The 15,163-nt window shown below is 40.7% G+C and overlaps 1 protein-coding gene across 4 annotated transcripts in view; it reads left to right on the plus strand.

The window, feature by feature from the left end:
* The window catches only part of BAALC (BAALC binder of MAP3K1 and KLF4), a 97,715-nt gene that overhangs the window by 19,228 nt on the left and 63,324 nt on the right, over positions 1-15,163 (plus strand). The window contains exon 2 of one of the 4 annotated variants that reach the window (XM_063669017.1): positions 2,836-2,931. The exons of the other annotated variants lie outside the window; for them this stretch is intronic. Within the exon in view, the coding sequence (XP_063525087.1) occupies positions 2,836-2,840 (5 nt within the window). The 3' untranslated portion in view covers positions 2,841-2,931. Of the gene's footprint in view, positions 1-2,835; positions 2,932-15,163 lie in introns of those variants that run through there. 4 annotated transcript variants of the gene reach the window in all.

The following is a 15,163-nucleotide window of genomic DNA, read 5'->3' on the forward strand; positions in this document are numbered from 1 at the left end:
TGCTTTTTTAGTAAGAAACTTCATAGATGATGAGGTATTCTTTCCATCGTGTGGTTCTACAACAGGAACCACACATCAGGTTATCTCTCGTTTTTTGTGATGTTAAGATTGGCTTAGGCCACCTGATCTATCCTTTATAAAGTTTCTCATCAGCTTTCTACCTAATGCTTTTAGCAGTTATTGATAATCATTGCCTACATCAATTATTTCATTAGGAATTACAAAATGGTGATAGTCTAACATTTCTTCAACATTTATTACCCGGAATTCTTTTAGAAAGAATAACTTTTCCCCACATCCCCTTTGGCTTTCCTGAAAAGTCAGAATAAATGCCAAATGTTTTCCCTTTAATGATCAGTTCTCAGTTTCTCCCCTAGTGTCCTCCAAAGGTGACCCAAGGAGTGTTTCTTAAAGCATCATGATGGATTCATGGCTCATTAGCATATTGGATGGGTTTTAACTCATTGCACTTATTATCTTGTATGTGTGTGCTCAGGGTTTCCCATCTTCGGCTAGTGGGAGCCCCTGTTTGATTCTTGACTCCTTTTCACACACTTCTAGTAGTCTTTGATAGTCCTGGCTTTCTGGTATGGTATGTTTTTCTAGGCTTATTATTATTTCTAGGCTTATTATGTTTTTATAGGCTCATTCTTTTATTTTTCTGGGCTAAGACTTGGAACTACCGATTTCTCTAAGGAGCCCTGGTTCCTCTAATTGAAATACTATACTTAGAGCCTACAGCCTGGGCACCTAGGCTGCTTGTTGCTACTGGGTTGGCTGTTGTTTATATCCCTTTTCACTGGACAGAGCTAGAAACTATTTTTAAAGAGACTATGTGTTTGTATTGATATTATCAATTCAGATTTTTCATCCTTTTAAAACTTTATTCTTTTTTTTTAGATGCTAAAAATCTTGGTTCCTAACAATATTATAAGTAAGAAACTAAGGTTGCTTTGTCTTATATATGTAACAGTATTGTTAACAGTGGAGGGTGTCTAGGTTCTTGGCATCTTGAACACATAATTGGACAAAATGTACAAACAAAGCAAGGATAGAATGAAGGGATTTATTGAGAATGAAAGTACACTCTACAGCGTAAGAGCAGGCCCGAGCATAGGGGCTCAAAGGCCCCATTACAGAATTTTGGGGAGTTTAAATATCCCCTAGAGGATTCCATTGGTTACTTTGGGTATGCCCTATATAAATGGAGAGGACGAAGTAAAGTTACAAAGTCGTTTACCACCTATGCCCTATGGAGAGGATGTTTCCTGTTATAGCTGAAGTGTGGATCGGCCTCATGTTCCCTGCCTCCAGACTCTATTTTCCTGCCTCAGTGTGATTACTGAAAATGTTTTAAAGATTTTTTGGGAGTTTTTGTCTTTGGGGTATATCCCAATAGGAACATACAGTTAGATTACTGTGTTTTAAAGTAAATTGAAATAATTTATTGCTGGGTGGCTGTATGAGGGTTCTCCAGAGGGACAGAACTAATAGGATATATATATATATAAAGGGGAGTTTATTAAGTATTAACTTACATGATCACAAGGTCCCACAATAGGCTGTCTGCAAGCTGAGGAGCAAGGAGAACCAATTTGAGTCCCAAAACAAAGAATTTGGAGTCTGATGTTTGACAGCAGGAAGCACCCGGCACGGGAGAAAGATGTAGGCTGGGAGGCTAGGCCAGTCTTGCCTTTTCACATTTTTCTGCCTGATTTACATTCTCTGGCAGCTGATTAGATGGTGCCCACCCAGATTAAGGGTGGGTTTGCCTTCCCCAGCCCACTGACTCAAATGTTAATCTCCTTTGGCAACACCCTCACAGACACACCCAGGATCAATACTTTGCATCCTTCAATCCAATCAAGTTGACACTCAGTATTAACCATCACAGTGGTTAAGCCATCAACTTGCTAGATAGGTAGGTTCATTTGTTTTATTTTACTTTTGTATTTCAGGAAAAATTGCTGTTTCTTTCATTTCAGTTTAATTTTGTTTTATATTGGTCAAACATTTACATGGTTCTAAAGACAAATCTATAAAATAAGCTACATATAAAAAGTTCGGCTTTCATTATCTCTACCCCCTTTCCTCTGATTCCTTTGTCATCCTATAGATAACCATTTTATTAGTTTTTGGTTTATCTTTTTTTTTTCAAATAAGCAAACATATGCACACATGCACAGAAATCTCTATATCTATATCTGTATCTATATATTTAGATGCTTTTCATTTTTAAGATAAAAGGCAGCATACTAACCTACTGTTCTGTCCTTTGGCTTTCACTGAAGACTATATCCCAGATATCACTTCAAAGCACTATATAAATTCCTCATTCCTTTTTATAGCTGCATAGCGCTTGATTGTGTGGATGTGTCCTAGTTGTTCCCAATCTTTTACTGTAACAAATAGTCTTGTTCACGTGTCTTTTCATTTTTTGCCAGTGTAGATTTAGGTAGATCCCTAAAAAGTGCTTCGGCTGGGCCAAATGCTGAATGCCAATGTAATTTTGCTAGATATTGCCAAATATCCCCCCAGAGGCCTTGTGCCATTTTGCATTCCCATCAGCAGCATATGAAAGTGCCTGTTTCCCCATAGCCCTGCCAGCAGGGTATATTACCAAACTTAGGGATTTTTATCACTTTAGTAGGTAAGGAATTGTAGCTCACTTAGTTTTAGTGTGCATCTCTAAGAATGAAGTTGCCATCTTTTTATACAATTCTGGAAAAACTGCCATTTCTGCCCTATATATGATCTGTTCACATCTCTGGGCCTGTTCTTTGTTTGTTTTTTGTTTTTGTTTTTTTTGAAACAGGGTTTTGCTCTGTCACCCAGGCTGAAGCACAGCGGTACGATCGCGGTTCACTGCAGCCTTGATCTCCTGGTGTCAAGCAGTTTTTCTACCTCAGCCTCCCAAGTAGCTGGGACCACAGGTGAGCCACCATGCCCAGCTAATTAAAAACATTTTTTTCATAGAGATGGGGTTTTGCCACATTGCCCATGCTGGTCTCCAACTACTGGGCTGAAGCAATTCTCCCACCCTGGCCTCCGGAAGTGTTGGGATTACAGGAACGAGCCACCATGCCCAGCCTGGGCCTGTTCTTTTGACCATATTCACTAGGTGTAAATCTTCATCCTTTTAAGGTGACTGAGATATTTTGAAAAGCAAAAAGTCTAAAAGCAAAAAGTTGAAAAGCAAAAACCTAAAGTTATTTGTTGAATAAAATTGCTGGGGTTTTGCTGTCAGATGGAAGAGCTGGGACTGGCTGGGCATCTCTCTTGGTATAGTCCCAGGACTTCTCCATATACTCTTTCTGCAAGGGCTAGTTTGGGCTTCCTCACAGCATGGTGGCCCAGGGCAGTCAGCATGTTTGCATAACTGCTCAGAACTCCAGTGCAAGCCCTAGCTAGCAAGGTTGAAGCTGCATTGCCTTTTATGTCCTAGTCTTGGAAATTACACAGTGTTATTTCTCCTGTATTCTATTGGTTACAAATGAGTCACAAGCCTGCCCAGATTTAAAGGGAGGGGAATCAGACTCCACTTCTTGATGGAGGAATGGAAAGTTTCTAGAAGAGCATGACAGTTTTAATAACTATGAAGGACCTGAGATTTAACCCTACAAGTTAGTCCATCACAGTTTCTTGAATACTGGTAAAATACGAGACTCCAGGGTCAGAAACAAAGGATGTTACCAGTGTGGCATAGCAAACCTTTTGGGCATTAGCATATTTGCATCAGTCCCTGTTCCCCCAAGTCTCACTGGGGAGAAGCAGATGGGTCCAGATAGATTCCTGCACATGTGTTACAGGAAATTTCCGTTCCTATTAATCTACTGAAACTCTTATGACAAAGAGTACCAATTACCTTGTAAATGGAGAGTCAGTGCCCATGTCCCTTTCTGCAGCTTTCAGCACCATTGACCTGGCCAATCTCCTCTGCCTACCCTTACTCCACATTTTGGAAATGGACCTTCTCCCTCAGTTTCACTACACCACCATTTCCCTTCCACCTCTGATTATGTCTTCTCTGCGTCGTCCTCTTTTTTAGTTCCTCTTTCCTGATTTGTCCCATGCTCCACCCATGTCTCTTCACGCCCTTGCCCAGTTCTCTTCTCTCATCCAGTAGGCTCTCCCAGAGGACTCACCTGCTGCTACCATTATCCTCCCAGTGGCTGCTTCCTGCCATATCTGCTCTTGATTCCAGACCACATTTCCAACCATCACAAGGCATCCAAATACTGTCAGCCAAGTTCCTCAAATTCAACTTGCCCCAAACCAAATTAACCTCTTCTCCCTCACACCTGCCCACCCTATGGTGCCATCCCTCTCTGTTCATCAGAATCATCTCTGGTTGTTCAGGTGTAAGACTTTGGGGTTATTTTTGTTTTACTCCTATCTTTCTCTGCACATCTAATCAGGCACCAACTTCTACAGTCTGTCTCTGAAATGAATGGTTGCAGTGAATTGTTCCTTTCTTTCCAGGCCCAACTGCCACTCTAGTTCAGGCCCTCATTAATGCTCCCCTTCAAATCACCTACCACTGCCCTTCCTGGATGTGGCGGCATCTTGGTGGCTAGGCAGTCATTCCCTTCCTCCCCTATTGCTCCATGTGTGTCTCTTACAAAATCACAAGCTCAGTTGAATTTTGTGTATTTATCACACAGAAAATCCTTCCTTCCTTCCTTCCTTCCTTCCTTCCTTCCTTCCCTCCTTCCTTCCCACAAATATTCTTCAGCATCCACCCTAGAGTGAGTGCTGTTTTAGACACTGGGGTTGGAGCAGTGGACAAGACCAAGATTCTTCTCTCAGAGCTTACATTTGGGTTTGAGCTAATGGTGATGGGTAGAGAAAGAAATAACCAAGGCAATTTCAGACATTGGTAAGCACCATGAAGAAAACCAAGATATAAAATAGAGAGTGACTGGAGATGGGGAAGCCTAGCAGATTGGGTGGTGAGGGGAGGGGTCTTTGAGGAAGGAGCTAACTTGTGAGTGAAGAGCAGGAGCTGCCTTGTGAGCATTAGAGGATAGAGTGTTCCAGGAAGGGCCCCCAGTAGTGCAAAGGCCCTGAGACAGGAATGGGCTTAATGTGATTGAGGCACAGAGTGAGGTGAAAGTAACTGGAGGAAACTGGGAGAGGGATGTGGGGTAGGAGAGGATATCTGTAAGGAGGTAGACTATTTAGGACCTTGTGAGTGATGGGCAGGGGTTTGGGCTTTATTCCAGAATCAATGGAAGCAGGGATAGGATTGTGTGTCCCCACTGGAACCTCTAAACCTCTCATTTACTTCTGACTTTTCTTCAGTTCATTTCTCACGTTCCTACCAAAGAGTCTTTCTGGAGGATGGATGTGATCGTGTCACTCTTGTGCCCAATGATATTTCATGACCGCTATTTCCTACTAGACAAATGATGAAATTCTTGGCATGGCATTCCAGGCGTTCAGCCATCAGGTCTGAGTCTTCTATTCCTACCAATTCCACACTATTGAGTCCTCACTAGGCCTGCCCTTTCCTTCCTTCTCTATGTCTTTAGTCTTGCAACTTCCTCTGATGGAACATTTTACCTTCACCCTTACTCATTGTACAAATCTAACCCAAAAGCCACCCCTCTGCAAAGCCTCCCTAGGCCCTCCCCAAGTGGAATGAATCTCTGTTTTCCCCATATGCCTTTTCTTCTCATTGCTATTTCCACTGCTGTATGGTCAGCTTTGTGCACATGTGCACAGGTCTGCCCTTCCCCAGGAATGAGTATTTCTTGGAGTCAGGAATTGGGTCTTGCTCATTACCTGTCCCCTAAAAAGGCTTGCCATTACTGTTGTCTGAGACTGACAAGCAGGAACACACTTACTTTGGTATCTGTCTTGCATTTGAAGAAAGTGATAGGCTATTGCTTGGTTACAAAACTGTGGGATTTGGGGCATGGCTCCATGGACATCCAGCTGTGTGGTTGCATAGCTGCATAATTGTGTGACTGTTTAGCTGCATGATAATATGGAAGCATAGTGGTCTGGCCACAGTTTGCATGGTTCCATGACTGGGTGGCTCCACAACGTTGACAGAAAACCTTCCCTTTGTATTTCTGTGAGTTACATCATGATTTCTACCAGCATTCTGAAGCTGACTGTATTTTCTACAGGAGAGCCATTGGCATCTTGGGTGGGACTGCAGCAATCATTGCTAAACACTAAGCATCCCTTCACTCTCCTACCAAATGCAGTATGGCTCCCTTGTCATCAAGACAACTCAAAATGCCCCTGTTCCTTTACAAACTCCCCCTCTCCCTACCTGTTAAAATCCCTAGATTATGAGCACAAGGGGAGTAAGGTGAAGGAAAAGCTACAAAGAAATTATGTTCCGTTCATCGGAAGAAGCTTGGAGCTGAAAAACGATCCAACTAATCATTGAGTACAAATGCTGAGATTTTTAGGAGGCAATCAAGACCCAACTGTTTCATGGCCTCGCCTGAAGTCCCATAGTTTGTCAGCAACAGAACAAAAACCAGAATGCATTTTCTTATCTGTAAGATGGAGATTTATGACTTATTTGTTTTTGCATAACAAATACTTGTATATTTTACTTCTTCAGGCAGCCACTGTTCTAATTGTAAAATAAAACTAATTGAATACTTGTGGCAACCTCATGGGGTCAGATTACCCCTGCTTGGCAGATGAGCCACACAGTTAGTAAGACACTTACCCTCTTTGTGCCACAGTTCTCCTATAAAATACACCCCCAGAGTGCTGAGGTGCACATTGAATTCTGTAATGTAATGTATGCCGAGGACTCAGCCAGTGCTTGATACATGCTAGCCATCATTTATTACAGCTGTGACTGTCTCTTCCCGTGTGACTGGGGCTCCTCCCAGGGGACTCCGCTGCATCAAATTGTATAAGTGCAACTCCTTTCAGTTGTGCCAGGTCTAAGTATCATCCAAGCAGGTTCTCCATTGTTTGCTTTTCCTGAAATGACCACACACGGTCAGCGCGGGATGAGGACATGTCCTTGGGAGAGGAGGTCATCTTTGCATTATGTCTTTTAGGGACTCAGAATTTAATTTTCTGCCACTCCATGTCTTGCTTGATTCTTAGAGTCACTCACTTCTGTAACTTTTGTTCCTGCCAGTGTCTGCTCTTGGAATGCCGCAGGCCCGCCTGCTGGTTGTTTTGTTCCAGAGAGTGAGAGAACCAAGAGGGAAGAGAGACAGATAAAGAGAAGGAGAAGCTAAATATCCATCATTGAAACAGAGCCAAAGAGCCCTGCTTCCTCACACTCTTTTTTTTTTAGGCCTCAGGAATATTTTTTTTGTTTCCAGGGATCTCCTTGAATCCAGGCTTGAAGTGGAGCAGATGTGTGGGAGGGTAGGGGAGACAAAGGGCCTTTGGAATGGACAGTGACACTGGCAAGGAGATTCTCCCACAGTCAGCATGCTGGGCAAAGAAAGATAGTGATTTTACTGTTGTCTTGAAAGATCTGATTTTATTTTTTTTGAAAACCTCCAGAATGCTTAAATAAATATATTTGAATATATCTCTGGGTTGTTGAATTTGTTCAAACCCAATGAACACATTAACTATTAATGAGGTGCTTGTGCTCCTTTGAAAGCATGGTAATAATCCTCTTAAAAGAAAATTGTACCTATTTAATATCTTTCTTTGTGTATAATGCTAAATACAGCGTCTAAATTGGATTTATAATCCACAATGCTCAAAGTGACTTCACTTGGCACAGTCAAAGGACACTTTAAGATGCTTTAAATCTAAATGGACTCTGAAAATACACATCTTCCAGGTTAATTCTAATGATTGGTTTGTAACACAAATGGGGAACCTATTTCTAAGAATGATACTTGGGGTGAAATGGAACGCTTTGCCTTCATGAGTCTCTTAAGTCCACTATTATGACCTAAATCATCCCATGAGTATTTATTTATTTTGCTACCTAAATTTTAATTTTCTTTGATGTGGATTTTGCCATTGGGATTATATAGAAATAGACATTATTGAAAGGCTTAAGATACTAAGATAGACCAAATATATATGTCCTTTCAGACAGGGCAGTGGCCTTACCCTAAATGAATGAATGAATTTATTCAACAATTATGTAGGGTGCACTTTCAAAGTGCTAGACATAGTCCTAGGCACTCAGGCTAGATCTAGGAGGAGCCCTTGTGGAGTTTGCAGCCTAGAGCAGCGCTGTCCAGAGACTCAATGTTCTTTGCATTGTCCAATACAGCCTTATGACTATGGATCACTGGAAATGGGGCTAGTGCTGCTGAATAACTGAATTTTTCACATGATTTAATGTTAATTTAAATTAGCATAGCCCAGTAGACCTGGCGGCTACCATATTGGACAGCACAGGCAGAAGACATAGATAGCAAACGAACTCATACAATTAATTATTTTTTATTTATTTATTTATTTTTATTTTATTATTATTACACTTTAAGTTTTAGGGTACATGTGCACAATGTGCATGTTTGTTACATATGTACACATGTGCCATGTTGGTGTGCTGCACCCATTAACTCATCATTTAACATTAGGTATATCTCCTAATGCTATCCCTCCCCACTCCCCCAACCCCACAACAGTCCCTGGAGTGTGATGTTCCCCTTCCTGTGTCCATGTGTTCTCATTGTTCAATTCCCACCTATGAGTGAGAACATGCAGTGTTTGGTTTTTTGTCCTTGCGATAGTTTTATGAGAATGATGGTTTCCAGTTTTATTCATGTCCCTACAAAGCACATGAACTCATCATTTTTTATGGCTGCATAGTATTCCATGGTGTGTATGTGCCACATTTTCTTAATCAAGTCTATCGTTGTTGGATATTTGGGTTGGTTCCAAGTCTTTGCTATTGTGAATAGTGCCACAATAAACATACGTGTGCATGTGTCTTTATAGCAGCATGATTTATAATCCTTTGGGTATATACCCAGTAATGGGATGGCTGGGTCAAATGGTATTTCTAGTTCTAGATCCCTGAGGAATCGCCACACTGACTTCCACAATGGTTGAACTAGTTTACAGTCCCACCAACAGTGTAAAAGTGTTCCTATTTCTCCACATGCTCTCCAGCACCTCTTGTTTCCTGACTTTTTAATGATCACCATTCTAACTGGTGTGAGATGGTATCTCATTGTGGTTTTGATTTGCATTTCTCTGATGGTCAGTGATGATGAGCATTTTTTCATGTGTTTTTTGGCTGCATAAATGTCTTCTTTTGAGAAGTGTCTGTTCATATCCTTTGCCCACTTTTTGATGGGGTTTTTTTTCTTTCTTGTAAATTTGTTTGAGTTCATTGTAGATTCTGGATATTGGCCCTTTGTCAGATGAGTAGGTTGTGAAAATTTTCTCCCATTTTGTAGGTTGCCTGTTCACTCTGATGGTAGTTTCTTTTGCTGTGCAGAAGCTCTTTAGTTTATACAATTAATTATTATCATTGCAAGTGCTACCAAAAAGAAGTCAGATACGATGAAAAGTTGGTATGGGGAACATTTCTAGCAAAAGGAACAGCATGTGCAAAGGCCTTGAGGCAGGAAGAGTCTGGCATTTTCCAGCTATTGGAGGACAGCAATGTTATTGGAGCATCATGCAAGCCATGAGTGAGGGGAGGCAGTGCTGGGAGCAGGAAAGGCTGGATCACACGGGAGCCTGTAGGCCACAATGAGGAGCTTGCACTTCATCCTAACAGCAATGAGAAGCCTTGGATGGATTTTGAGCAGGAAAGTCCCTTGATCCAATTACATTAAAGTTTTAAAAAGATATTCATCAAATACAGCTTCTGTTTTTAGCACACATGCCAATATCTCAGATAAGTCTTAGCTGATCCTTAGATTAGGTGACATTTCCCAGTTTTATTTTTTCATAGTTCCTGACTTCTCTTTCAGAGCACTTACATTTATAATTAACTAGTTGTGTAAACTAGTTTGTTATTTATTTCTCCTTCTACCTGTGTTGTCCAATGTGGTAACCACTAGCTCTACCAGGCTATATACCACATGAATAAAATTTAGACAAATAGTTCTAAAAGGCTTGCTATGAAAATCAACCCTGTTATGCATCCCAGTTTATCAGTTCTCTTGGAGTAACTACTGTCAACTATTTAAGCTCGTTGTCTTGTTTCATTTCCTTGTCTCTAAATAATTGGCAAGTCATACTCTTTCTTGATGTTTCGGTCTAAGGCCTGATCTGTTGATTAACCTCATGAAAGGTGAGGATTTCACTCTTTCACCTCCATGCCACCACTGCCAATACATTGTAGCATAACTCGGTTAGATTAGTGTTCTTTGTTGGCATTTTGTTGACAGTTTTCGCAGCTAAACCAGATTAGGAATACTTTTCCTTTCACAGACAATATTTTATGTTTGCTGCATTAAAAATGTGTGTTTTTTTTTTTAATGTGAACTCATCACTAATTCACATCAAACCCTCCTCTGGTTGTGTAAATTTCCTTTCAACATGTTTAAGTACATTAGGAATTCTATCACAATTTTTTTTTTTTTAATTGCCCTTGGAGCTTTCTGACCTGCTCCAATCTGGGCTGGTTGCTGTCCAGGCTGGCTGCATACCTCTTGGCCTTGAGTCTTTCTTTGACATTAACCTGAGGATTTCCTTGGCTTCTCTCCTGTGTTGAATTGATCTCATAGTTCCTGTATTCTGTGTCTTTCTCTTCCTTGGTTTGTTCTCTTGTTTGGCCAAGAACATCCTCAGGTAGCTTTCTATGTAAGAGGTGACATTGTTTTGAAACTTTACTTTTCAAAAAATTTTTTATGCCTCCTACATTTAATCGATAGTTTGGTGGGGTATAAAATCACATTTCCTTAGGGTTTTGAAGGTGTTGTTGACAAGTCTGATGTCATTCTGATTCTCAATCCTTAGTATGAGATTTGTCCTTTCCTCCTGCCCCCATCTCCCTGTGTGCCTTTAAAAAAATATCTCATAGCCTTCAATTATGAGAACATTTTCTCAAATTATTATTATTATTATATTTTGCCCTAGCCTGGTCCTCTAATTTTCTTATCTTTCCTCTCCTATCTTCCATCCTACTTTTTTGGAGATTTCTTCCATATTGTCTTCCAAATTTTCTTTTGAATTTTTCATTCCCTCTACCTTAGTTTTAATTTTTAAGAACTCTCTTTTGGTTCTCTGAATGTTCCTTTTCATAGCATCTCATTCTTAGTTTTTTAGACGCAATATCTTTCTGATTATAACATTAATTAGGTTTTCTCCCCTTATAGAGTTTGTTTATTCAAGTTTATGTCCCCCGCCCCCGTCTATTTTGTTGGCCTTTCTCTTGTTTGGAGGCTTTCCTCTAATGTCTGCTGGCCCTGAACTGTTGGCTCGTATTTAAGGAGAGGGTACTCCGATGTTGGTTGGAAGCTCCATTTATGAAGTTGGGGCTTAAGGTCTGTCATCGTCACTGTAGAGTATGTGGCTGGATCATTCCTTTCAGGAACTTTTGATGTCTGTATTTTCAGGCCTTTTTGAGGGAAAGGGAGTGATCAGATTCTACTGAGCAGACTCTCCTAATTTCCTACCTGGAGGGCACATGCCTGACTGAGTAGGGGAAGAAGCCTGGAGTCCCAGTGCTTCATATTTTCAGCACAATAGCCTCGACCTCAATTGTTCTAAGTGATCCGCTGTCCAGAAAGTTTCACCAGGAAGTTTTTTTATTAGAAAACAAAACAACAACTTCTTTCAGGTGAAGGAGGGGCAGTCATTCAGATTTGGTATTTTGGGGAGAGGTCCTTGGGTTCTAACTGCTTCTGAAGCCAGTTTTTCACAAATTCTTTCTCTCCCCCTTCCAAAGGTATCTAGTGGCTTCCATTCCTGAGTTCCTTTGGGATAGAGGGATAAAAACCACGTTGTACTCAAGTTTCCTTTTTTTCCCCTTAGGATTCAGATTTCTTGAACTGCTAAGATAGTAAGCACTTGCTTATCTCCTTTCCAGCTTCCAAAATTTTGTAGTACATTTTCTCTCTCCTCTTTTTCCTATGAGTTTATGCCTCTAAAAGTTCCCTTATGTTTGTTTTAGTGGGATTTGGGAGTGGGACAGAGCTCATTGCATTTGCAATGACAAAATTTGCCATTTAAAAACTGGAATTCAATGAACCTTTTTTTTTTTTTTTTTAAAGCCGCTTGGTTATATTGTAGAAAATGGACTTCATGGTTCTGTTGGTTTTGTATTGGACGGTAAAGAGAGTAGAATTGTATCCCCCAGAAAGACATGTTGAAGTCCTAACTCCCAGTACATGTGAGTGTGGCCTTATTTGGAAACAGGGTCTTTACAGATGTAATCAAGGTAAGATGAAATTATATGATATTAAGGTGAACCTTAATCCAATGGCTGGTGTTCTTGTAAGAAAAAGGAAATTTGGACACAGACACAGAGAGAGAGGAGAATGCCATGTGCAGTGAAGGCAGAGATTGAAGTGATGCATCTACAAACCAAGGAACACTACGGACTGTCTGCAGCCACCGCAAGCTAGGAGAGGGCGTGGAACTGATTCTCAGTTCCTCCAGAAGGAACCAACCCTGCCAACACTTTAATTTCAGACTTCTAGCTCCCAGAACTGTGAGACAGTAAATTTCTGTTGTTTTCAATCACCCAGTTTTTGGTTCTTTGTTACAGCAGTACCATGAAACTAATACAGATAGGTATTAAGTTACGTGATTTAGTGTTCTTAGAAATGGGGGCCCTTTGAGAAACTTTCGATATTCTTAGAAATGGAAGATGCTTTGAGAAATGGAAGGTGATTTTCCCTGAAGCAGCAATTTATTCTCTATATCATTTGTTATCTGGCAGTTTCATTGAGTAAATGTCTTAATTATCTTCAACACTATAAAATTGTCATGGTATAGAACACATCTGATGTGTCTTCTTATATCTGGCTAACTTTTAAAATGCCAATCTGATTTATTTGGAAAGCTATCAAGCCAAACAGAGCCAGCTGAACACTGAGAAAGCTAATCAGAATAAAGGGAGAAAAAGAAAGGAAAAAAGAAAGAGAGAGAGAAAGAGAGAAGGGAAGAGAAGGGAAGGGAAGGGAGAAAGAAAGGAAAGGAAGGGAGAGAGGGAAGGAGGAAGGAAAGAGAGAGAGAAAGAAGGAAGGAAGGACAGAAAGAAAGGAAGGAAGAAAGGAAAGAAGAGAAGAAAGAGAGAGAGAGAAGGAAGGGGGAAGGGAGGAGGAAAGAGTGAGAGAAAGAGAGAAAGAAAGAAGAAGGAAGGAGGAAAGAGCAAGGAAGGAATGAGAAAGAAAGACAAGAGAGGAAGGAAGGAAAAAAGGAAGGAAAGGAGGAAGGAAGGAAGGAAAGAAAGAAAAAAGAAAGAAAAGAGAGAGAAGGAAAGAAAAAGAAAGAAAGAAAGAAAGAAAGAAAGAAAGAAAGAAAAAGAAAGAAGGGGTCCAAATACATCTTCATTCATTTTGACCTAAACTCTGGAAAATCTTCCAGCAATATGAGCCCAATATCCAGATTCTAGTCCCTCCACACAGATTCTTCTACGGACTTTCTGTTTTTGCAGTTGCCCTGAGGCTATAGCTTTTCCCAAAGAGCTAGAAAACACTAGTTCTAAAGGACACATTAATAAATGCAGGTGACCACAAGGACTTGTGGAGAACAAAGAGAAACAATGAGAAGAGCCCCAGGAAAGACCTCACTAGCAGATTTTCTGTCTCCTTTGCGTCTGTTTACCTCTCGTGTCAGAGTGAGGACCTAGCTGGATGCAGGAAACCCAGGCAAAATCTGCTTCCCAGTAGAGTTCACTATTGGTGAAGAAATAGCTCCAAAACTAGATTTCACACAGTTCAAAAGCCAATTCTCCCAAAATAAATTTGCCAGTTAGTGAACCCACCTGAATACCTAAGGTCTTTCCCCAGGTTTTGATTCTGCCTCAATGTTGCCGCAGCTGTCTTGGCTTGGAATTGTTAGTCCAGGAATTCTTCTAAGTGTGAATGACTGGGCTTTCCTTTAAATCCATTTTTGCTGTTTTATGTCCCCTAAACGCACTCTTTGGGCTTCTGCTGTGCTCCTATTCCTGCCCGTGCCTGTATCTACTTCTGTTTCCATGGGGAAGTGTTTGGGAAATTGGAACCTTGGGTCCTTTTTTTACCCCTCTTCATTGAAAAGAACATTTGACTAGCTCTTGGCTAGTATTTTTGGCCTTTCAGTGAAATGATTGTTGGTGAATTACAACTTGATAAAATGATCCAGAGGTCAGATATCCTATCCAAGAAAGCATCTTTTGCTTTAGGAAGGCAATAGAAGGTCATTAGGATTAGGTAGACTGAATTCTATTCTGGCTTGCTTTTTTTTTTTTTTTTTTTTTTGAGACAGAGTCTCGCTCTATTGCCCAGGCTGGAGTACAGTACAGTGACACGATCTCAGCTCACTGCAACCTCGGCCTCCCGGGTTCAGCCAATTCTCCTGCCTCAGCCTCCCGAGTAGCTGGGATTACAGGCACCCACCACCATGCCTGGCTAATTTTTGGTAGAGACGTGCTTTCTACCATGTTGGCCAGGCTGGTCTCCAACTCCTGATCTCAGGTGATCCCCCTGCCTCAGCCTCCCAAAGTGCTGGGATTATAGACATGAACCACCATGCCCAGCCTCTGGCTTGTTTTTCACTCATTGAGGTAGAGCTCTATATCCCCAAGCTCCAGTTTCCCTGTAAAATGGAGATAATATTGCCAACTTCACAGATGTAGGGATTAAATGACCCTGGGGATAACTTGAATGCTTTTTTAAAAATTATGATTTACTTAAAAATGTGCATATTAAATCAGGTAAATTTACTCCTTATAGCTTATAAACAATTATAAAACAAAAAAAAAGATTTACAAAGGAGAGAGGTGCAAACCAGGCCAGTGACATTCTGAATAATAGCATTAATCTAATATAACAAATAGTTTTGTTTCATGGAAACTGAATCACAAATATTGCTTTTAGTGGTAGAAAGATACATTTGCTTATTTTCCATTTCACTTTTGCCCACTGGATCCTTTTGATTTTTGAGGCAGGATGGGCCATCATTTGAATTGTTATCACTATCACAGTTATTTTTCATTTTAATGGTGATGCCAGCTTTAGCCATCCACTGCACTTACTGCAAGTTGGTGCATCTAAGGATGGGAACTGTGTGGCCACACAGATGTTGATGC

Source organism: Pongo pygmaeus, chromosome 7 (assembly GCF_028885625.2).
Source record: "Pongo pygmaeus isolate AG05252 chromosome 7, NHGRI_mPonPyg2-v2.0_pri, whole genome shotgun sequence".
Taxonomy (NCBI): domain Eukaryota; kingdom Metazoa; phylum Chordata; class Mammalia; order Primates; family Hominidae; genus Pongo; species Pongo pygmaeus.